Source organism: Sceloporus occidentalis, unplaced genomic scaffold (genome assembly GCF_023333645.1).
Source record: "Sceloporus occidentalis isolate IW3139 unplaced genomic scaffold, rSceOcc1.0.p SCAF_5, whole genome shotgun sequence".
In the NCBI taxonomy this organism is placed as follows: Eukaryota; Metazoa; Chordata; class Lepidosauria; order Squamata; family Phrynosomatidae; genus Sceloporus; species Sceloporus occidentalis.
Window position 1 is genome coordinate 84,586,768 of NW_028316985.1, and position 25,000 is coordinate 84,611,767.

General features: G+C 42.1%; 1 protein-coding gene across 2 annotated transcripts in view; it reads right to left on the bottom strand.

Annotated features, from left to right (window-relative positions):
• Positions 1–25,000, bottom strand: part of MAGI2 (membrane associated guanylate kinase, WW and PDZ domain containing 2) — a 789,679-nt gene that overhangs the window by 55,319 nt on the left and 709,360 nt on the right. For both annotated transcript variants that reach the window (XM_089524612.1, XM_089524611.1), the window contains 4 exons: positions 23,977–24,162; positions 17,581–17,755; positions 12,199–12,439; positions 4,776–4,919 (listed from right to left, as the gene is read on the bottom strand). In XM_089524612.1, the coding sequence (XP_089380738.1) occupies positions 4,776–4,919; positions 12,199–12,439; positions 17,581–17,755; positions 23,977–24,162 (746 nt within the window). The remainder of the gene's footprint in view (positions 1–4,775; positions 4,920–12,198; positions 12,440–17,580; positions 17,756–23,976; positions 24,163–25,000) is intronic.

Consider the following 25,000-nt stretch of genomic DNA (forward strand, 5'->3'; position numbering starts at 1 on the left):
GGGAATAGAGATGTGAAAATTGAAGGAAGGACCATTAACAACTTAAGATATGCAGATGATAGCATATTACTTGCAGAAAATAGCAAGACTTAGAATGACTGCTGATGACAGTTAAGGAAGAAAGTGTAAAGGCAGGTTTCCAGCTGAACATTAAGAAAACTAATATAATGACGGCAGATGATTTACGTAACTTTAAAGTGGGTGAGGAAATAAAGATTCTATACCTTGGTTCAGTCATTAATTAAAATGGAGGATGTAGTTAAGCAATGAGAAGACTGCTAAGACCTGGAAAGATAGCTATGAAGGAATGAGAGAAGATCCTCACGTGGAAAGATATATAATTAAATACCAAAATCAGGATTATCCATGCCACAGTGTTCCCTATTTCTATGTATGGTTGTGAAAGTGGAACAGTCAAGAAAGCTGATAGAAAGAGCCCAAACTCATCTGAAATGCGGTGCTGGGGGAGAATTCTGCAGAGGTCACAAGCTCACAAGCTACTGATACAGTCACTAAGGTGGAGAATCTGGCGCCATACGTTGACGTGTTGCTTCACGCGCTGCATAACAACGTCAAAAGCGTTTTAACACTGCCAAAAGGAAAACAAATGGTTCCTAGAGCAAACCAAGCTTGAGCTCTCTCTAGAAGCCAAAATGACTAAACTGAGGTTATCATACTTTGAGTACATCATGATATGGCATGATTTACTGGAAAAGCTAATAATGCTCTGTAAAGTGAAAGGCAGCAGGAGAAGAGGAAGACCGTGCTGTAGATGGGTTGATTCAATCGAGGAAGCTATGGCTCTGAATTTGCAAGACCTGAGAAGGTCTGTTAAAAGCAGGATTTCTTGGAGGTTTCTCATTCATAAGGTCATCATATACTGAAGTTGATTAGATGACAAACAACAACAGTGAATTAATGTCAGCAAAGAGCATTGTCAGAAGGACTCCTCATATTTGTAATTATAAGGCATTATGAGGCTGCTTTGCCTTTTTCTCCTTAACAAATTTTCTGCAGTAATGAAAAAGATGTAACAAACAGCGGAAAAATAAAGGAGGGTTACAAATAAAGGCTGATGAAATATGAAGATCCTATAAAGGATAATGGAGTGATAAAAAACATTTAATATCTCACAATGCAATCCAAAATGCTACATGTGTTCTTCCAATTAGACATTCTAAAATCATCAGTGGTTGTTTTTCAAAAGCTCAGGCACTGTCTGTTTCATAAAAACAATTTAAATTTCTGGCCTGTTTTGATAGCTGTGAGAGATACTTAGAGCCTCTTACATTGCTCTTATACCCATGATTCAGACAACTTTCTGACACATGTAGCCTTATGTCTCTACAGCAAATAAAGCTGATTCTATGCAGACTCCAGCCCAGACCATTCTGTGAAAGCAATGTTCTGTGGTAACTATATATGGGAGGTGATCGCTCAACTAATCTTTCATCACTGGTTTCAAACAGGGTGACTCTAAGCAGAGTGGGTAAATGGCAGAATTAGGAAAAACATCCAACAGTTCCTCCCATTAATGAAATACAACTGATAGTTATATGTCCAGGGAATGCTAATATAGTGCCAGAAAGGAGAGACAAATGCACAGTGTAAGAAACAAGCAAGTCTCTACATAATTTCTTCCATATATACAGTGCTTTTTCATTTATACTGATATTGCATTATTGATGTTTGTAGCTCTGTGAGTTTACTCTCATCATTCACAGCTACAAAAATGTAATTTTCTCATTTGCAATAAGATTTTTTTAAAGTACAGATTAATATTTATACAGACTGAGTATATCCAAAATGCTTATGACCGGAAGTAATTTGGATTTGGGGGGATTTTAGATTACCTGTACAGTACTTGCATACATGTATATAAAGAGGATATCTTGGAAATGAGACCTAGCTAAGGACCTTATTACACTAGAGGAATCCCGCTAAGAAATGGGATTTAAAGTAGATGTGAAGTAGAAAAAATGCGAGAGGTTTATCACACAACATTTCTGCAAACCTGAAATAACAGGAAAATAAAGTGAATATAAAGGGGAGAAAAATGACACCTTTTTAATTTCGAGATGTTCCGAAAGTAAAAAGGTGTTGTTCTTCTCCCCTTTATGTTTGCTTTATTTTAGTGTTATTTCAGGTTTGCAGAAACATGGTGTGATAACCCTCCTGCATTTGTGGGTTTTTCTACTTTAAATCTACTTTAAATCCTGCTTCTGAGCTAGTGTGATAAGGTCCTATGTCTAAACACAAAATTCATTTATGTTTCATATGCACCTTATACACATTGCCTGAAGGTAATTTTATACAATATACTGTAATAATTTTGTGAATGAAACAAAGTTTGTATACATTATACCATCAGAAAGTAAATGTGTCACTATCCCAGGCACACATGTGGACAGTTCTGGATTTTGGAATACTTCAGATTTCAGACTTCCTGATAAGGGAGACTCAATCTGTATCATGTTCTTCTGAAGTCAGGCAGTTCCATCTGGCATGTTAGTTTCCCTGAAAACCCCTAGCTGTGAAGAGATGACTATGCAGTTATGGTTTTTAGTACTCATAATAATTGTTATTTTAAAAGAAGGTGGGTAGAATCCTGTTGGGCAGTGACAAATACATAACCTACAGCTATGCAATCATAACTGCTATGTATTCACAATCCCTATGTAGCTCCCAGTTTAGGGGCTACATAGGGACCGGGAAAGTCGTTCAGACCCCACATACTGGTAAGCAGCCACTGGGATTGATGGGGGTCTATTTCTCTATTGATCGAGAAGCAGTTTCCTCCCCTTCTTGCATGAGTGATCTCAAGTGTGAATGGGATTTGCAACAGGGGTACTTTATCTGCCTTCTGCATTAGTGATTGTTCATGGGAGGGGATGTGAAAGTCAGGCAGTTACTTCTTGACTGACAAGGCAACAGATCTTTGTTGGTCCCAGTGGCTGCTTGCTGGTAAGTGGGGTTTGACGGGGTCTGGCTGGAAACCACTAGGTAGCAGAGTATTTGCAGTGCTACATAGTACATAATGGTTGTATAGGATTCCACCAGCTGTTTTCTGCAGTAAGAAGAAGGGGAACCCACAGAACATTTGGATGAGTTTAACTGACAATTATGTAGGAATAAATAGGACCAAGGTTCCTTTAAAAAAAAAAAATCTCTCTGCACAGGCTGACCTGTTTGTTCAGAGGTAACAGCATGGCATAGTGGTTTGAGTATTGGACTACAACTCTGGGGACCAGGGTTTGATTCCCCATTCAGCCATAAAACCCACTAGGTGACCTTATGGGAAGGCAATGACAAACCACCTCCGAACAAATGTTGCCATGAAAACCCAGTTATCTGTTTGCCTTAGCGTAGTCATAAATTAGAAGACACAGAACAACAACTTGAAGGCACACAACAACAGCAAAGTCCCACTAAGTTCTGTTGGGCTTCTTTCCTGGTAAGGAGGCATAGCATTGCAGCCCAAGGATGCATTTCTACAGCCCAATGTTCTAAGCCCCACTGAGTTCAGACTCACAAGATAGAGTTGCTTATAAAAGACAATTGTAAGGTCTTTAGACCCAAGTCCTGTTGCCTAGTCCGAGCAAGAACGGAATCACTAAATCAATTCCTGAATGACAAATCAACAGGTAGGCAAATCCAATTGAAACAATGGGCTTACTCTAGCTTGTACTAACAGTATCATTTAAGCCATATTGGCTAGGGCTCTGTAAATTGACTCAGAAAGAAGCACAGCATGAATCCAATTTCACAAAATAATACCTCTAAGTAAGAGATAAGAAAGAAGTCTTGGAAAATCCCAGGTTTTGTTCTTGTCCAAACCAATTTTATTTTGTGGCTCCATCCTGAAGCATTTCCTGTGAACCTTCGCCCCTACCAAGGATTTGTCATTCCTACTTCCCAGGTCAGTTCAAATTAAGCTACTATTTTTTAAAGTTGAAATTTTGTTATCAATACTTGGCTGTCAGTTTGTATTATCCCAGAATTAACTACGGCCAGCATGGGGCAAATAAGGCGGGGGTGTGGGGTTTACATGACGCATACCCCCAAAGTGACCGGAAGCCAGAAGCTGCTCTGAGGCCATGCAGGGGAAAAGCTGGCCCAAGAAGGAATGGATTTAATCCACTCCTGCCAGTGGTCCAGCGGCAGCCTGCTTTGGAAGTGGGCCATGTGGTTGCTGTCGTCCTGGCGCAGTTGAGGCTGGAGCAACCTAGGCCACTCCTTCCAAGCCATGTGCTTCGGCACTAAGATGGTTGCTACCAGTAAATGCAACTATTACTTCTAGGACATAGTTTCAACAGAAATCAAGCAAGAGAAAGAGGAATCCCTGTACCCAAGCAAAATTATCCTAATGTAATTTAACTAGTGTAAGAGTGCTAATGTAATTTAATATTTTGTCTATAACTATTGAATAATAATAATAATAGGCTTAGTGAAAATTGGTGAAAATCAGTTTCTGAAATGTTGCATGAATCTAAGTGCGACACATGATCACTAAGGGAGGTTTGAGGAGAACACAAGGGTGTGTGTGTGAGGGAAACCTAGGAAAGTTCAAGAAAGTGTTTGGATGCAAACCTGGGACTATGTAGGTAAAATCAGAACTGGAAACTCTCAATATTTCTGGAGACTGTTCTCCCTTTCAGATGAGTTGTGTGCAAAAGAATGCACCCTTGCAGCCTGAGTCTCTGCCTGTTTACTTGGAAATGAATTTTTACTTTGTTTAATATTGCTTCCTTTCAAATCTCCTCAATCTGTCTTACCCTCATCCTTCCATTTCTTATTGCTGGCCCATCTTCTGCCAACCTCAGGACATAGAGATCCATTTTGTACTCTCGTCCTCCTCGAATACTGAATCCAAACCCTTTGGCTCCCTTTTCCATGTCGACAGTAAAATAATCAAAATCCTGTGTGAGAAACACAGATAAAACAGATTATTTGGTTTGCGATCCATTTGAACATATAAAAAGAACACAGGGAAAATAGATTATTTTATTTGCAACAACACTTTTTTTCTGTAATGAGATTCAGATTCCTAATTCACAGCTCACTTAAATGAAAGCACATAGATCAAAATGATTTACTGTTTAATACCTGGCCCAATTCACACTAGTTGGTAGCAGCCCTGGTATTATTAGTGAGCACCCAATCTAAAGTACTTCACATGGGGTCCAAATACACAACCTTTTGAGGGTAAAAATTCATGAAAACATGGTAGTCACACACTCAGGACTTCCTGCAGTGTACCTGTGTCACACATTTTGGTATGTGGTGGAACAGAGAGGTGGGTGTACATGCTTTCCCCATCAACGGCAATTGTTGCCATCTGGAAAGTGTCCAAAGTAGACCTAACATTTACTGGTTTGGACATCACAATAAATAATAATTTATTGCACCAAGAAGGAACCTAAACAAGAAGTGGCTTTATGTGCTCTTTCTCACCCCAACTGCTTCTCATCTCATATTACCAAGGCATTCCCAACAGATATCCATCCAGCCTCTGCTTCAAAACCACCAAAGAAAGAGACCATCTTTCTCTGAGGCAGTGCATTTCACTGCTGAATAGCATTTACTGTCAGAAAGTTCTTCTTCGTGTTTATCTGGAATCTCTTTTTCTGTAGTTTGCATCCATTGCTCCAGGTCCTAGTCTCTGGAGCAGCAGAAAACAAGCTTGTTCCATCCTCAATGAGACATCCCTTCAAATATTTAAACATGACTATCATGTCACCTCTTAATCTTATCTTCTCCAGGCTAAACATACCCAGCTCTCTAAGCTGCTCCTCATAGGGCATGGTTTCCAGACCTTTCACCACTGTTTACTGAAATATAGTATACCCAACTTGATACAAAGGCTGTTGTGAATTAGTCTGTTTGAATGAAAATAAATAAATAATAAATACAAACCCACAAACCCACACACCTCCTGCTAGTTAAAGACTCAAGTTAAGGCTTGAGAAACTGGAGTGTGTCCAAAGGAGCATGACTAAAATGGTAAAGGGCCTGGAAACCATGCCCTATGAAGAACGACTTAGGGAGCTGGGGATGTTTAGCCAGGAGAAGAGAAGGTTAAGAGGTCCTGTTTAAATACTTGAAGGGATGTCACATTGTGGAGGAAGCTAGCTTGTTTTTTGCTGCTCCAGAAACTAGGACCCAGAGCAATGGATGCAAGCTGCAGGAAAAGAGATTCCACCTCAACATTAGGAGAAATTTCCTGACAGTAAGGGCTGTTCGACAGTGGAACAAAATCCCTCGGAGTGTAGTGGAGTCTCCTTCTTTAGAGGTCTTTAAACAGAGGCTGGATGGCCATCTGTCGGGGATGCTTTGATTGTGATTTCCTGCATGGCAGGGGGTTGGACTGGATGGCCCTTGCGGTCTCTTGCAACTCTATGATTCTGTGATTCTAAGGCTTTCCTCATCTCAGCTAAAATTCTACAATGCCAAGAAATCAGAAGTTACATCTGAAGTCTCAACAGACATACCCTTTCTTTGGGAATGATGTTGGGAAATGTCATGGGTTGTACTTGCATACTATTTAGTCAACTTGCACTTGATCTTTCAAGCTGAAATCCATAGGAGGAGGAGTCCCTTGGATATTGATTTTAAAGTACAGTGGTTACTTAAACACTACCTCAATTCAGAGCTTCTGCCAGATAATAAGTAGTGTAATGCTCAGAACCCACCTTACCTTTCAAAAGGTTTGCAGTACACATCTCAGTTAAATGTAGCACTCCATGGTCAATATAACAAAAGAGTGTGTGCAGAGGAAGATATCGTACTCGCAGCCATTAACACATGGTTAATCAACCCACTTTTTTAAAACATCTGCCTAGCTATGTAGATTTCAGTGGCGAGTCCCCTTAAAAACAGTTTTTCCATCTGAGGATCAGTTTATGCCATCATCAGAATTAAGGAGAAAACCTTTTCTTGAACTCAATGTTAGTGACTATGAGTAGGTTTAGTAACTATGGCCCTGTACAGACTGCTGGAAAGTAGTGGCATGTGGCCAATTTTAGGGCTCAGGAATACGGAGTGTCCATATGCTCCCAAGCCCTATCGGGCACTGTTGGTGCCATGATGTGCCCCATCCACATGGGGGCTGCCATGGTGATGCAGGTGTGGCACAGCATCCAAATGTTGCCGCTCCATGCGTGCGTCATCAGTGCATGCGAGTGTGCCAATGGCACAACAATGGCGCCTGGCGCATGGACTAAAACGAACCCACTTTCAGCAGGTTCTTTTTAGTCCTGACGGAGGCCGTGCTGTTTGGTGCAGCCTCCTTGCAGCATAAAAACGGGTGGCTACAGACCACCCTTTCAGCTCCTATGTTAGATTATGAGCTGGGTGAAGATGTGTTACATGTCTGGAGTATTTATCAGACATTGCACACCCTCTGTAAAGTCCTGAGAAGAACAAAAGTAGGGGTGCACATGTGAAATGGGTGTGCTGCTTATATAATATGTTTTTTATGTGCTTAATGACTTAAAAGCAGTATTTTCATTGGGTTGATTATTTAATTTTTTTAAAAAACCTTTGCACCAAACTTTTTAAAAAGTTATTTTGCTTTCACTTATTTGGAAATTTCTTTGAGTCCTCTTTTGGGAAAAAGCGAGGATGTAAATTAAATAAATGAAGAAATAATATGGAACACATCCTGATATGCATTGGCCAGGAAGTATGTTATCTGCATTCGGTCTCTACTCATTCCACAATGAGGCCTGAGACGCATTGCAAAATGTGATGCCAAAGTGTGTCCATTATGCATTATAATTACACAACAGGGTGCTGGGGTGTGCACATTTGGCAGTGACCCACAAACACTGCAATGTGGCAGCATCCAGCACTGGGACTATATAAAGCAATCGTAACTCCATTGGACAGTTATTTACAACACACTGCAGCAATATAGGATCTCAGCATATGGCTCCCAATTGCACCTGTTTTTTGTATATTTGAATATTTCTGCAGAAGAATCTATCTGCATGCTGTAAACCAGCAGGTGACAGAGCAGGCATATAGCATGGCACATTCCCAGCACACTATTTTTTGTAGATGAAGAGAGGGTTTCCTTGCATAAGAACTTTTAAGCTGTAACGTTGCACCCAACCAGTCTAGTAAATGCTTTATTACTTCATTTTGTTGATTTGCTCCCCTGAATTATGCATGTGAATCTACACACAGAGAGAAAGACACATACTCAAAGAGGGAAAGATTATATAGTGTATATATTTTTTAAAAAGTACTGCACAGAAATTCAGAAGAGCAGGGAAATATCACCTTTGGAAATTATGCATAAGCAGACATTTAAAATATTGTAAGAGACATGTCTGATATTCTCTTGATCTCCTTTGCCACATTGTCTGTAATCCACAATTAAAATAGTAAGATTTAAACAGATTTGCATCCCAATCTTATAACAGTTTTTTGGGGAACTGCGCCAGTGTGTTTGTTCTAGCCTCTTTGATTCTATTTGTATGGATATATTTGCCTATGACAAATCTTAATAAGCCAGTATTGCGATAATAACATATTTCTGACATTGACCTTTCACAGCTGTAGATATATCCTCATCCTAACCACTTAACTGCTGATAGCCTAAGTACTAATATGTGCTTGGATGTCACAATACATAAACCAGAATAGGAAAACCTCTGGCTGACTCTAAGAAGCTTATTGCACACATTTTTTTCCTCTGGGAAGGGGACACTTGGGGCTGTGCGTGGCAGAGAAAAAATGGATTTTAGCGCACACCAAAGTGTCTCAAAATGCATCCATTCCATTCCCCAGCCCCAAGCCATCCCCATTCAGTGCTGAGGCATGCCATTTTACTTGGCTGGAAGACTTCCGACCCGAACGTTTAATGCCCCTCAGCACTGAATAGGGACGGCTTGGGGATGGGGAATGGAATGGGGCCATTTTGAGGACACTTTGGTGTGCAGTAAAATCCATTTTTACTTGGTCACATGTGGCTCCGAGTGTCTCCTTCCCGTTCCCATAATGAGAAAAAATGTGTGCGATAAGCTTCTAAAGCTTGCACACTATCTTCTTCATTTCACCATCTTTTCTTTCACATGACACTACTACAGCTTAGGTCCAGGCTATCTGGCAGACCATGGCTGCACCCACACTGTAGAATTAATGTAGTTTGACATCACTTTAACTGCTATGGCTCAATGCTATGGAATTTTGTAGTTTTGTGAAATACTTAGCCTTCTCTGTCAGAGAGCTCTGCTGCCCCAAGAAAATACAAATCCCAGAATTCCATAGCATTGAGCCAGGCCAGTTCAAACGGTGTCAAATCTGCAGTCTAGATCTCCCCATATGAGCCACCTCGGACCCTGAGATTATAATGAGAGGCCCTTCTTTCAGGACCACCATCTTCAGAGGCATAGTGGCTGGTATACAAGACAGGGCCTTTTCAGTTGCTGCTCCTAAATTCTGGAACACCTTCCCCTAGAGATGCTAAAATGGGCCTTTGTTGTCCTTGCATTAGCAGGCAAAGACTTAAAATTTTTTTGACAGGATTTTGGAACTGAAGGTTTTTACGGAAAGTGCATTTAAAAGTGTGCTGTATTGTTTTAAACTGTATTCTTTGTAACTGATTTTATAATTTTTAAAGTATGGTTTTAATTGTTTTAATATCGTTAATAATTCAGTCTTAATGGTCTTCTGTATGTTTTTAACTATATTGTAATTACTTCCCAATTTTTGGGAACAGGTAGAGTCTAAATAATGATGATGATGATTTTTTAATTAAAAAAGGAAAGGTTTTTCAAAAACAAATAATTTAATTAGCCTCATTTTCCCTATAAGCAATGTATTTTAATTTTGTAACAATTTATTTCTTTTTTTTAAGGTATCACTTTTCTATGTTTTTAATATTATTTTTTTAATGCTGTGACTCGCTCTGGGTCCTAGTTTTGGGAAAAGTGTGGATGATGATGATGATGATGATGATGATGATAATGTCATTTGAAACTGACTTCTTTTGAAAAAAAGAAACTAATCACAGTTTGTCAAACCTGGATGATACAACAAACTGTGGTAATCAAAACTAGAGGTGAAAGCTTATTTTCTTCTACTCCCAGCAAGGACTGGAAAACCCTCATGGTCTCATCCAACTCTGTGATTCTATGATTTTGGTATGACCATTGTATAAGTAGAGTGACCATGACGGGGGAGGCACATGTGAGCACATCTCACTTTCTTAATGTAAATTGTAAACGTTTGGCCTAATGTTGTATCTGCTTATTCTGTCTCCCTGATTCCCAGCATTTATGGAGTTATTAGACTGTCGAGATTGAAAATGTCAGGATCTGAGCGCTCTGTGAAGAGAGGCACCTGTTCAATTCATGCAGAGATAGTGTCTGCTTCCATAAAATTTAAATCACAATGCAAGGACACGCATACGTATGACCTTTTGAACAAACAGTAGCTTCCCTTGAGTGCTTTTGCAGGGAGTTTTATGATTTTCTAATTATAAGCAGTCTCTGTCTAAAGCAGTCACCGAAGAGACAGCATTTATGCAGCAAGTCCCTCTGCTTTGTATTTACGCAATCTGCTTGGTGAGCCTGCTTAAACTATTCATATGATAAAAGAGGTTTTCTTAACTTTCCCCCCCAAGTATCCAATTCATTGAGCTGTATTATGCATGCAAAAGGTGTTACAAGCATGGAGCGAGACCTTGGTTTATGAACATTATTACCCACATTTTATAACAAAAAACACTTTTGAAATCTTGAAGGTTTATGCAACATTTGTAATGTTGGTACCGGTTGCTTCCATTCAGAATAAAAGTATACGAAATAGCAATTGTATTTATTAATTAAATATATTTACAATCTGTTCTTCAATAACAAAAGAGTCATCAAAGCAGTTAATAATTAAAACTATTAAGAAAATGTTCTCAGTATTAATATAAATGGAGGCACAGAGAAACTGACAGACAGATATTAAAATAGAGAACAGGAGAACATTAAAAACATAGGTAGTTATTTTAAAGCACACCAACTGAGAATGAGGACAAAAATACATGTTAACAACAGAGAAAAGCCCTGGTTCACTAAAAGGTGCCAGACAGACAGAGTCAGTGCCAGGTGGGCCCTCTGGGGAGGACATTCCAAAGATGGGGCACTACCACAAACAAAGCCCTATCTCTGGGTTTCCCACATGTCAGGGGATCTGAAAAGGGCCTTAGAAGGATATTTGCATGTCCATGTGAGTTCATGTGGCAGTAAGCCATGTTTGTATACGCTGGTCCCAAGCAATTAATAGATTTAGAATTAAAACAGAATAAATCAATGCGAGACCTTGAATTATATTTGGAGTGAAGCCAGTACGTAGTTTTATTTGAACACTAGCAAGTAACACTGGCAAGTAAACACTGGTCATCACTTCTTTAACCAGTTTCAAAATGGAGTTGAAGACTATATTATTCAGGGAAGTGTTCCCAGGCACTGTGTGATTTGATATCTGACTCTTTTTGATACTTGCTCTGATATGTGAACACTGGAGGTCGACATTGTGCAACAAGGAGTGAGTGATTTAATTGCGGACCAATGCAGTTTTATGTGATATTTGATGTTTTTAATTTGTTGCTTGCTTATTTTATCTAATGCGATTTTGTATTATTATCCATTGTTTTATATATGTATTTTGTTATTATCCTGTAGAATGTACGCTATTGGTTTCATTTTCATTTTTATCAATTTTTTAACTGAATGTACAGAGCTGTGAAAATCTACAGCACTATATAAATAAAGTTTAATAATAATAAGTAACTCATCACTTCTGCATTTCTGAAAAGTAACATCTAAGACAAAATGTAAGCCAGTGAATCACTTTTCTTCTCTTGTATGACTTTTAACATCTTTGCCTGATGAAGAAGCCAGTGAAGTTTCGAAAGCTCGTATGGTGTATTTTGTGCTTTTCAATTGCTACTATAAAGGTATGACTGTTTCATGGAATTTGGATTTGGTTTTATTTCCCTGCATGGCCAACATGGCTACTCCTGAATATGCCACTGTGCTTTGGTTCTTGCCTTTTTCTGATGCAAAAAATGTGGTGATGCTAATTTGGAGTTTTTAGTTTCATATTCGTAGATAGTAAGGTCAAGTTCATTACAAACTGCTTTGGGCATGTTTCATGGAAAAAGCACTATGGAATTTATACATACAAGCAAACAAATACCTGGGGCGGTCTGTAATCTGATAAGGGGTATTGCCTGGTATCAGGAGAATGTTGTCTGTAGTCTATTAAGGGGGGTTGCCGGTAGTCCAGAGGAGGTGGTTGCTGGTAATCCAATACTGGAGGATGCCTGTAGTCTAATGGAGGTTGCCTATAATCCGTTGAAGGCTGCCTATAGTCTGTAAACGGAGGTTGTCGGATGTCAGGTTTCACATCCTGCCTTGCTTTTACCTCTGACCTGTAACTAAGTAATAAAAAATAGTTACATTAGAAGAGTGACCATCTTTACTATACTTTTTATTTTTATTAACAACAGCAACAATTTCTTACCCGTCTCTCCCTGCAGATTGAGGTGGGGACAATAATAAATAACACAACACATCACATAAGAGCATATTGAACCAATACATATTAAAACTCATCAATATGTACTTTAAAAACTATAATATAAAAATAGTATGGATAGGCCTGCTAGAAGGGACTGATTTAAACTTAGCTTCTTGAGCTGACAAAGCTCTTCTGGCAGGTTATTCTACAATATGGGGGTACACAAAGAAAATATCCTCTGGGTTACAGTAAGTCTAGTTTTGGCTGACTGAAGTACATGTCTCTGAGAGGACCTTAGTGTATGGAGTGGATTATATGGGAGAAGGTGATGCTGTGGTAACTCGGACCCATACCATGTAGAGCTTTAAAGGTAATAACCAACACTTTGTACTTTACCCAGAAACTAATTGGCAGCTGGTGGAGTGATTTCAATATTGGCATAATGTGGTCACTCTTAGATGTACCCATAACCAATCTGAATGCCATGTTTTGAACTAATTGATGTTTCCTAACTTTGTATAGAGGCAGCCCAATATACAGAGCATTGCAGAAGTTCAACCTTCAGGTTATCAGTGGATGCACTACCATCTTTAGTTCCTCCAGTTCTAGGAAAGGGTTTTTGTACACTTAAGAACTGGGTAGCTGCTACAGAGTCAGCATTGTGTAGAGATCTGAGCACTAGACTATGATTCTGGAGACCAGTGTTCAAATCCCTGCTCAGCATGGAATCCCACTGGGTGACCTTGGGCACGGGACACTCTTTTACCCTCAGAGGAAGGCAAAGGCAATCACCCTCTGAAAAATTTTGCTCAGGAAACCCTGTGATAGGGCTGGCATAAGTCAGAAATGACTTGAAAGCACACAACAACAAGCTGCTACATAAAAATCAAAAGCATACTGCCAGATTGTTCCTTTAGGCTTCTCTAAGCAATAAAATCATGAGATGACATAACTCATTGGGAAAACCCCCCCAATAATATTGGACAAATGAAACGCAGTAAGAAAAGCAGAAGACAATAATACAAGTGGATTGGATCAGTCAAGGAAGCCACAGCTCTGAGTCTGCAAGATCTGAGCAGGACTCGATGATGAGGGTGCTCTTGAAGGTTTCCCATGGGTTGAAACTGACTTGACAGCAAAGAACAACAATATGATGCAATAAAACCCTACACAGAATTTGAAAAAGTTCCTTTTTTTGTACAACTCCCAGAACTTTCCAGCCCACGTGGGCATCTCTGAGAGCGGTGATCCCAAAAATAAACATCTCTAATCTCTTGGTCCTGAATGGTTTTGAATTCTCATATGTTTGGAGGACAATTTCCAAAATAATCATGTCTTGGGTGCCACGAATCCAAATCCAAAGAATGAGAGTATGCCACTCCTGGTTGCACTATGACACATGTGCTCCATGAACAGCTGGTAAAACTGTATGTCCTTTTTGGCAATCCAGTTTTAATAGCAACTATATGTAAAATTAAGCATGGACTTATTATGTTAGTTTTATCCCCCAATTTATTTTGAAACCAAGGGAAAATGTATACAGTGGCGTTGCTGGGTGTGTGTGCGGTGGTGCGACCTGCACTGGGTGATATCCTAGAAGAGGGATGACACTGAATCGGGCTCCAGAGGGGTGGAAGAGGCAAGTGTGCCCCTCCAGTTTTCGTCACTGAGGCCACAGCTGCTCTGGGAGGGAGGTGCACTGACAGTCTATTCATGGGTAGGGGACTATTGTCATCCCTACTCATGGGCTACACACTAGGGCTACTCCTTACTTGTGAATAGACTGCTGCTGCTGTCCCCTTTGCCGCAGGGAAGGAGAAGGGGTTAATGGGCCCTTCTGGCCATGCTTCCAGCAGCCCTCCCTGCACTGGGTGACACCAGGGGAGGGGCAAAGCCAGTTAATATATATCTTGACCATTTTCTTGCTTAGAGATGTTTGAAGCCATACTTCCTTTTTAAATGATTTTCTGCATCTCAGCTGTTAAGCATATGGCTGTATCTGCACTGTATAATTAATGCACTTTGATGCTGCTTTAACTGCTACGGCTCAATGCTATGGAATTCTGGGATTTGTAGTTTTGTGAGATACTGTATTGACCCATCTCTATCCTCTGGCGCCACAACAAAATAAAAATCCCAAGATTCCATAGGATGGAGCCATGACAGTTAAAGTGGTTTCAAACTGCATTAATTATGCATGGCAGCAGGTGATAACTGATTAGGCATGATTCATGGAGTGTGAACATGGGAGTGTGCTTCATGGAGTGTGAACGCTCTGTCAAATTTTTGTTACTGACCAAATACCACACTTAGTATTGTATAAGTTGATGCAGGGAGGTCCATATGACCTCCATACATCAATTAAGCTGGAGACCATAGAGGAAGTTTTTGAGTCCAGACTGAGCCCTAGAAACTCCCATTGTTTATTTCTACTCAGCACTAAGAATGCAAAGAATTGTGCCACTATTTCTACCCACTCAATGTTGCTCTGGATTTGGGCTTCTCTGATAGCAGTCCTTCATCCTCCAAGACAAAAGGTTTTGTTTATTTGTACTCAGGGAAGAAATACCTGGCAGTCTGCCATTCTGAGTCAGGTTTGCTTAGCTTCTAGAAGACTTCAATCTTCTTAGTTTTGGAAAAGCTGCTATATCAGATACCTCCTTTGGAAACTGAAGCAAGTTTCAAAATTTGTGCTACAGTATAGGGAAGTCTACTGTGCAAAAAGTTTTCTTTTAAATATACACTTGTATCTAGAGCCTACCTTCTCCTAAAAGAATGGCTCTGCATGACTTAAGGGAGTATCCTTCCCTCACTCCATACCTTAGTTCACCCCATCAATTGTATCCCTTGACCTTCTGGAGGGATGGCCAGGAAAGAAGGGGCCAGGAAAGTCTGCTTTCACTAGCCTAACATCACACCTCTGAATCTGTCTCCAACCTACAAAAACATTAAATACTCCTGGTTCTGGGAGCTGAAGCTGTTTGGAGCCTGGATTTACAAATATTTTACATAACTGCCACCCCAGTCTGTTGCACATTGTTTGAAAATTGTAGGAATTTATCTTAAATTGTGTAGGAATGTTTAATAAAAATGACAAATGGGGCATTATCTTTGAACCCCTGGCAATTAATCCATTTAAAATACATTATGGAGGCTGCTGTTTACTGTCAAGTCAATGTGTGGTTGAGGTATATTGGTAAATCAATGATGTGAATGATAATGTGTTTGGTTACATTTTACAAGGCAAAAACTAATCCAGTGACAAAATATAACTGTCTGGAAATTACAAAATGGCAGCAAACATTTTAAATTGATTAATTTCTCTTAAGCTGGTATTTTCATACTTGTGCTGAGCTGGAAGAGGGGAAGGATAGTCAGAACTAACATGGAAAAATGAGTAATAGTAAAACTGTGACTATAAACAGAGACAGTTCTCAGGTTGCTTAACAATCTGTTTTGTAATGTTGATTTAATTGTGTGCAGAGCATTGGGAGCCAGTCTTATTAATAAAAAGATGGAAGTTTATCATTATTGTAACAAATCTAACTTTTATGGTCACTTTTGATGTAAAACGAGTTAGCATACATTTGATTTAGTCATCAGTGAACTTGTGCTGATGATTGTTTCACAAGATGTTTTTGCACAAATTGATTTTTGCCCACTATGCTTATATAAAGGTCAACATGAATTGAGCTTTTAAACAATTAAACAACATCTTAAAGCATCTGGAGATGTGTTGCCTTCATTTGTGGACTCTGTAATTAGCAATTATTTTATTTCGAAGGGAACAGAACCATAAAAAAAAAGGTCCCCCCAAAAGAGAACAATATGTTGACTATTGCCAAGTGAAAATGGGGACATATATGATTTACTGAAACGTTTCCTTCAATAATTTTTAGCCTTATCATTTACAATGAACCACATTTGATCTCTGGAACAAAATCTGTCAATGGAAGAATATATAGCTTGATACTTATTTCCCCAATAGGGCTGATAGGATGAGGAACAAGTGGTCAGAAAACCCTTCTACAGATCAGAACTCGGACAAATCCCTGAATTCCCCAGCCAGTATGTCCACTGGCTTGCTGGCTGGGGGATTCTGGTAGCTGTAGTCCAAACAAGTAAATTTCTTAAGCTCTGCTATGGATCCAATTGAAAATGCTGAATGTAGTGGAACCTTGTTCGCTGGGTTTGGTTCCAGGATGCCCTGTGGATAACAAAATCTGTGGATGCTCAAGTCCCATTAAATATAATGGCATAGCAAAATGGTGCGCACTTAGCGCGGAGCAGAAAGGAACTCCGTTTCGGAGCTTCTGTCTGGTTTGGTCCGCTGGGCGCAGCCTTCACACGGCTACGCCCAGCGGACCAAAGGAGAAAGGGGCCAAGCGGCCCCTTTCTCCTCCTCCCTGCCGCCGCGGGGTGTCCTTGGGGCTTGAAGCCCTTTTCAGGCTGCGGGGAAGCGTTTTGCCGCTTCCCCGCAGCCTGAAAAGCGGCATATCAGGGCCTCAGCGGCTGCCGTTCTAGCAGCTCAGGCCCCAATACACCGGGGAAAGGGGCGGGTACAGCCTGCCCCAAATGGGCGGTCTGTAACCCGCCAATGTTATATCAAATGGCAAAATCAAGGTTTTCTTTTTGGAATTTATACTTTTTTGGAATGTTTTCAAGCCATGGATGCTTGAATTCATCGATAAAAAAATCTGTGGAAAAGGAGGGCCAACTATACTCTTGCTGGTCTTCCACACTGGAAAAATAAAGCAGCTTGACCCCACTTTAACTGCCATGGCTCCATCCTGTAGAATCCTGGGATTTGTAGTTTGGTGAGGTATTCAGCCTGGTCTGTCAGACAGCTCTGGTGCCTCACCAAACTGCAAAGGATTCTGTAGGCCAGTGCCATGACAGTTAAAGTGGTGTTAAACTGCTTTATTTCTGCAGTGTGGATACACCCCTTGCTTGCTATATTTACTCTCCAAGCCTCCCCCCCCATCCACACTTAGAAAATCCTGTTTTTATACTGTATATCTAGAAGAGGCAGGAATGGGCTAGAGATTCTTTCCTTACCTGTTCTCATGTCCTTGAGACTGGAGCGGCTGTGGAGGTGTTGGCTGTGCTACGGGGCTCTGCTGTGCTACAGGACTCTGCTGTGAGTGGGGACTTTGCTGAGCCATTGGGCTGTGCTGCTGTGCCATGGGGCTCTGTTTCTCTGAGCTGGGTGCGGAAGCTGGGCTGTTCAGCTCTGCAGAACAGAACATAGAAATTAGAGACCTGATCCTACATGGCATTCAGTAAAGGGCAAAGAGAGGCAATCGCTGCTCCACTTTAGACAAATCCTCAGTGTCTCCCTTTTATTACTTTAGATCATACTTTGACTTTAAAACCCTCAAATATAATTTTATTCATTTGGCATTCACCATAATTTTAAATCCCATACAGGATGAGTCTCCCTTATCTGAAATGCTTGGGTCCAGAAGTGTTTTGGATTTCAGGGTTGTTTTTTTTTTGGGGGGGGGGGATTTTGGAATATTTGCATATACATAATGAGGTATCTGGGAGATGAGACCTCAGACTAAACATGAAATTCATTTATGTTTTTTTATATTCACATACTGAAGGTAATTTTATAGATAATATTGGCAATAATTTTGTGCATGCATCAATGTTTGTGTACACTGAAGCATCAGAAAGCTTCACTATCTCAGCCACCTATGTGGACGGAGTCACTATCTCCGTCACTCACATGTCAGCATCCCAGTCACCCATGTGGACAATTTTCGATTTGGAATATTTTCGATTTTGGAATTCCAGATAACGGAGACTCAGTCCCTATAATTTCTGCTGTATGCTTGTGACATAAAACTTTGTTGCAATCAGCACATCAGTTCCATGTTACACAAACCTTTTATAGGTATATGAGCAGTACAGAAATTGACCCCATTGTGAGCATTTTGTTGTTATGAAACCTGGACTTTAAATAGCTTAGGGCCACATGTCTCAAACATGAGGAGTGGGCAGTGCAGGGCCCAAAATGTGCTACAAATAACAACAGTATCTGTACTGTGCCATTATGGATATAATGAAAGACATTTTGAAAATAACAACTCTAGTAATGTTAATATTTTTTCCATGTAGCGAGTAACATTTATTCATTCTTTTTTCTTGTTATGGTGGGGGGAAAGCTAAAATGTAAAATGCTTTCAGAGCATTTTGAGCAGATATTTAAAAAATCTTACTTTTTATATCTCCCCCCCCCCCCCCCGGAAAGTAACAGAAAAATAATGGAAATGTAACAAGTAATGCAATGATCTTAAAACAACAGCAACAGTAACCATAGTGACCTCCTGCAACCTTTCTAGCCAGAAGAAGGAAAAATCTTTCGGTGAAGTGGAGTTATTGCCAGGACAAAATAATGACAGAGAGAAAATCTCCATCAAGTGTGGAGAACCTTTTTAAAATAAGCATTGCCCAGAGCATAAAATGTAATCATATGTTTTAACAACACAGTTGATTTTAGGATTTATGATTTTAGCATTTTACTCACCACTCTAAAAGAAAAGGAAAAAATGGTTTGAAAAAAAAAAGAGGAAATGGCTTTCTTCTGAATTCCACCCCCCCCCGCCTTCATTTCTATAAACCTAACAAATTAATCAATTTCAATTATTGGTGATGTTGAAGGCTTTCATGGTCAGCATCCATAGTTTTTTGTAGGTTTTTTGGGCTATGTGGCCATGTTCTAGAAGAGTTTATTCCTGACGTTTCGCCAGCATCTGTGGCTAGCATGTTCAGAAAATGTTGACCTGGAAAAGAGTGGGTATATATATACTGTGTGACCCTGTGTAAGGAAGAGTGAGTCCCATGTTTGAACATTGCCTCACCACAAGCTATTTCTAGTGGGACAATGGATTCTATCAGCAGAGAGATGGGCTAGCAATGGGAAGCCCTCTAAGCCCTGTGAAACAGCACCAAAAAAGCCCATAACATAGTTCTGATATGTGGATAACACTTTCACCATTTGGAGCCATGGAGAAGAAGATCTGGCTGTGTTCCTGAACCATCTGAACAACATCCATCCTAACATCCAATCAGTCAAAGCATTGGTGTGCAAGAATGACAAAGGAAACTCAGCCTTTAGGCTTATGGTAGGGATGAGGATTATATTAAACTTCTTTTCCGGGTCCCCTAAAACCACCACACAGCCTTGCTGATAGTTTTGTGTGGTGATGTGTCCTGCTCTTCACCTGCTTGCATGAGCTCTCTCCCTTAGCTGTTTCTTTCGCTAGTTGTGGCAGTGGCAGTTGGGAAGCTTTCGTGAGGTTTGGGTACAGGACAGTGTTTCTGTGGCTCAGAGTGGTGCCATTTGGTGTAGACTGACTGACCAGAGCAAGGCATTACAGCATGTAGTGGTGGGGGAGAACTGGTGGCAAACAGGAGCGTTCAGATTTGGATCCTGTTTAAGGTTTGTGAGCTTTGCTGGGACTTGACTGGCAGGTTGGAGCTGTGCTGCTTTCTTTTACTGGAAAGGATGAAAGAAGAGATAGCAGAAAAAAACAGTTTGTGTCTGTGTTGTGGGAGGGTACATGAAGCTTTGTGGGGAAGACATGTCTCTTGGGAAAGAGGCGAAGGGGTATCCAAGGTTGATTCTTGGAGGCCTTCGCCTTGGAGAAACTCCTGTAGTTAAAATGTCTCTCTTTCCCCGTACAGTCTCCAGTCCAGAGCATGTGGCCTCTGTAAACCGACACACACACTTGTTGCACCCCTGTCTGCCCCAACAAAGAAGTTCTTCCTTACCAGGGATAAGCTTCTCCCTTTGCACCCAGTCACCTTGGGAGCAGCAACCTAGAAGCCTCTTGCCCATGCTGGCCTTTGCAACAAGGCTGGCACAGGTGAGAGGCTCCTTGGTCGCTGCTCAGTTGCTAATCCCAAGGTGACTGGATGCAAAGAGAACAGTAACCAAGTTTGGTTGTTTTGAATTTGCAATAGAACAACAGATCTCATATTAAGAAATATGCATGGGGGAGGCACTAGAGTTGTTGTCAAGAGGAAAGAGGCTGGTATCCCAAAAGGTTTTGCGGACTATTGCTCTAAGGCAGGGGTAGGCAACCTTTTTGAGCCGGGGGCCGGGTTGCTGTCCCTGAGACAACTGGGGGGCCGAAAGGGGGGGGGGAGCTTCCACCCTCCGGGGGCGGGGCCGCGTGCTGGGGGTGGAGCTTCCACCTTCCGGGGTGGGACTGTGTGCCGGGGGTGGAGCTTCCACCCTCTGGGGGTGGGGCTGCGTGCCAGGGGCGGAGCTTCCACCCTCTGGGGGCAGGGCTTTCTCTGCTCCCTTTCCCAACCTCCCGCTGTCTGAGAGACAGCTAGAAGGGGGGGATTGGGAGAGGGGGTGACAGGCGCGCGCCTCCTCCTCCTGCCCTTCCGTGGACCCCAGCTGCCTCTCAGAGAAGCAGTAAGGGCCCGTGAGAGGCAGGAGCAACAGGCGCGCGGCCCCAGCTCCTGTCCTCGGGGCTTTGCCAGGCCTGAGGTGTCCTCCGAAAGACACCTCAGGGCTGCCAAAGCCCTGTGGGGAGGAGGAGGCGTGTGCCTGCCCTCTCCTCCTTCGCCCCTTCTTTCAGCCGAAAGGGCTCCAAGGGGCCCTTTCAGCCGAAGGGGAAGGCCGAAACCACTCTCACTGTTAAAGCAGACCTTTTAGCATTGAAAGCACTGAAAATACACAGAAATGCACTTTGGAAAGTCACACTGTCTCACCTTCAGAAAGAGTGCATGTCCCACAAACTGACATATCACCATCACTACCACTCTCCTTGTAAAAGCACACCTTTCAGCATTGAAAGCACTGAAAATACATAGAAATGCACTTTGGAAAGTCACACTGTCTCACCTTCAGAAAGACTGCATGTCCCACAAACTGACATATCACCATCACTACCACTCTCCTTGTAAAAGCACACCTTTCAGCATTGAAAGCACTGAAAATACACAGAAATGCACTTTGGAAAGTCACACTGTCTCACCTTCAGAAAGACTGCATGTCCCACAAACTGACATATCACCATCACTACCACTCTCCTTGTAAAAGCACACCTTTCAGCATTGAAAGCACTGAAAATACATAGAAATGCACTTTGGAAAGTCACACTGTCTCACCTTCAGAAAGACTGCATGTCCCATAAACTGACATATCACCATCACTACCACTCTCATTGTAAAAGCACACCTTTCAGCATTGAAAGCACTAAAAATACATAGAAATGCACTTTGGAAAGTCACACTGTCTCACCTTCAGAAAGACTGCATGTCCCATAAACTGACATATCACCATCACTACCACTCTCCTTGTAAAAGCACACCTTTCAGCATTGAAAGCACTGAAAATGCATAGAAATGCACTTTGGAAAGTCACACTGTCTCACCTTCAGAAAGACTGCATGTCTTCATCTTCCTCCTCCCTCCCTCCCTCCTCCTCCTGCTCTTTCTCTCCTTCCTTCCTCCTTCTTCATCCTCCCTCCCTCCCTCCTCCTCTTGCTCCTTCCTTCCTTCCTCCTTCTTCCTTCTCTTCTTCATCCTCCCTCCCTCCCTCCCTCCCTCCTCCTCTTGCTCCTTCTCTCCTTCCTTCTCTCCTTCCTTCCTCCTCTTCTTCATCCTCCCTCCCTCCCTCCTCCTCTTGCTCCTTCCTTCCTTCCTTCCTCCTTCTTCCTCCTCCCTCCCTCCTCCTCTTGCTCCTTCCCTCCTTCCTTCCTCCTTCTTCCTCCTCTTCTTCATCCTCCCTCCCTCCCTCCTCCTCTTGCTCCTTCTCTCCTTCCTTCCTCCTCCTTCCTCCTCTTCTTCATCCTCCCTCCCTCCCTCCTCCTCTTGCTCCTTCCTTCCTTCCTCCTTCTTCCTCCTCCCTCCCTCTTCCTCTTGCTCCTTCCCTCCTTCCTTCCTCCTTCTTCCTCCTCTTCTTCATCCTCCCTCCCTCCCTCCTACTCCTGCTCCCTTCCTTCCTTCCTTCCTCCTTCTTCCTCCTCTTCTTCATCCTCCCTCCCTCCTCCTCTTGCTCCTTCCTTCCTTCCTCCATCTTCCTCCTCTTCTTCATCCTTCCTCTTCCCTTCCTCCCTCCTCCTCCTCCATTCCTCCTTCTTCCCCAGCGCTTGCCCCCGCCCCCTGGGAGGCCAGAGGCCATCCCAGGGGGCGGGGGGAAGGAGCGCTCCGGCGGCCCCAGCGCTTGCCCCCGCCCCCTGGGAGGCCAGAGGCCATCCCAGGGGGTGGGGAAACGGAGCGCTCCGGCGGCCCTAGCGCTTGCCCCCGCCCCCTGGGAGGCCAGAGGCCATCCCAGGGGGTGGGGAAACGGAGCGCTCCGGCGGCCCCAGCGCTTGCCCCCGCCCCCTGGGAGGCCAGAGGCCATCCCAGGGGGCGGGGAAACGGAGCGCTCCGGCGGCCCTAGCGCTTGCCCCCGCCCCCTGGGAGGCCAGAGGCCATCCCAGGGGGTGGGGAAACGGAGCGCTCGGCGGCCCCAGTGCTTGCCCCCGCCCCCTGGGGCGGCGGCAATCGGCGGCAGGGTCGGCCAGGGGCCGGTCCTACAGTGCTCGCGGGCCGCATCCGGCCCGCGGGCCGTAGGTTGCCGACCCATGCTCTAAGGGTAGAGCCAAATTATCTTTAGGCAGTACTCAAACTATTCTAGATGAATTAGGTTTTTTGCTAAACTAATTAAGTCACAGTTAATGTTTCACACAGATTTCAGAGGAAAGTAAGCACAACTAACTCATTATTACTATTTAGCTAAGCAAAATAATTACCTTTTAAATTTACCTTGGCCAGAATAACAAAAGTAAAACATAGACAGAGGAAAACAGAAGGAATAATCAGATGGGGGAAAAAAATTCAACAAGTGTTACTCCTAGTGGGGAAGAACATATCACTTCCAGGTTGTAAGGTAACTTTACAAAATTAAGCCCCAATGTCATGTCAACTTAAAGCTCTCTCCTTACAGCAACACTGCTCAAACAAAAGCAGGTATACCAAGTGAAAAGCTTGTAAAAGAGGTTTCTAAAGCTCAGTACTCATTTTGTTAGCACTCCTGTTGTTCTGAGCCTGTTCTCAGTTGCATAACTGGAAGAAAAACCCCAAAGCAAGCCAATCAGTTGACCTGAGGAGAGCTGTAATTATGTAAAATGATGGAACAGGGTTGTTAGGGATTATGTCAACTGCTGGATAATGTTACTTCTCCCATGAGCCAAAGGAACAGACCCTGAAGTGCTTCATCAAGGCTTTTCCTGGTGGTTCAAATGTGCTTTTGCCATCTGAAGTGTTTTTGAAGGGCTTGGACTCTGTTCTAGCAGGGTCTCTGGTGATGCAGCAGTAACATTTACAGAATGCGGCACACTAGCTGCACAGATAAAAACTCCCTTAACTTTCCCAAGGGTGCAGTTCAGATTAATTGGTTGCAACTTCTATTTTCCTCTTGGGTTTTAAGGGTCAATTACTTACCCTCCTGAGGAATGATGCGAAGAGTTACACTAAGACCAGCATCTTTAATTAGCTTCACAATATCGGCATGAGGCATGTTAATAATAGACTGGCCATTCACAGCTAAAATCCGGTCTCCGACTTTTAATTTCGCACAGCGATCAGCAGGGCTTCCATCAATTATCCGGCCTATTTTATGGGGTACAGCTAGAAAACAGAAATATATGCATACATAACTAACATAAGTCAACAGTCAACATGATGTCTTAAGCAGAAGCACACAAACACATGTTTATATATAGGCAAAATGGCTCCTACTGGGAAATGTCTAGACCATCATACTGTGTTCTATAAGTGGCTGCTGCAAGCAGCATCTCTCTCTCAATCCCTCCCTCTCCCCCCTTTTTTCACACATAAGCTTCTATCTTCAGCCCACTTGGAGTTCGTCTTCAAAATCCCAGCTGCTAAATTATTGCTTCCGGAGCCTAATGCTGACAATAACGTACAGAATCAATAGTTACTTTGGAAGACATGACATCCATAATAAAATGTTTGTGTTTTTTTAAGATTAACCTGGAGAAAATCTCTTTCTTTGACTAAATTCATAACTTTGCCATTCATGCAGTTTTGGCTGGTGAAGGTATAACCAAAGAATAGTAATGTTTCTGTCTTTTAAATGATGGTAGTGACACAAATCTGACCAATTAAAAAAAAATAACCCTTTATGAATGTTCTCTGAAGTTTCTTCAGGAATGATGCAAGGTAGAAGAGATAATAAAAGTTATAAATGTGGAATACTTGTGGATATTGCACCCAACCAGCACACTGAAACTATATTAAGAGCAGAAAACAGGATGAGGATGCTGTGGCTCAGTGCTATGGAATTTTGGGAACTGTAGTTTTAGGAGACATTTAGCCTTCTCTGTCAGAGAGCTCTGGTGTCACAACAAACTGCAGTTCCCAGAATTCCAAAGCATTGAGCCATGACAGTTAAAGTGGTGTCAAAATGGATTATTTCTACCATATTCATGTTTTGGTTAAATCT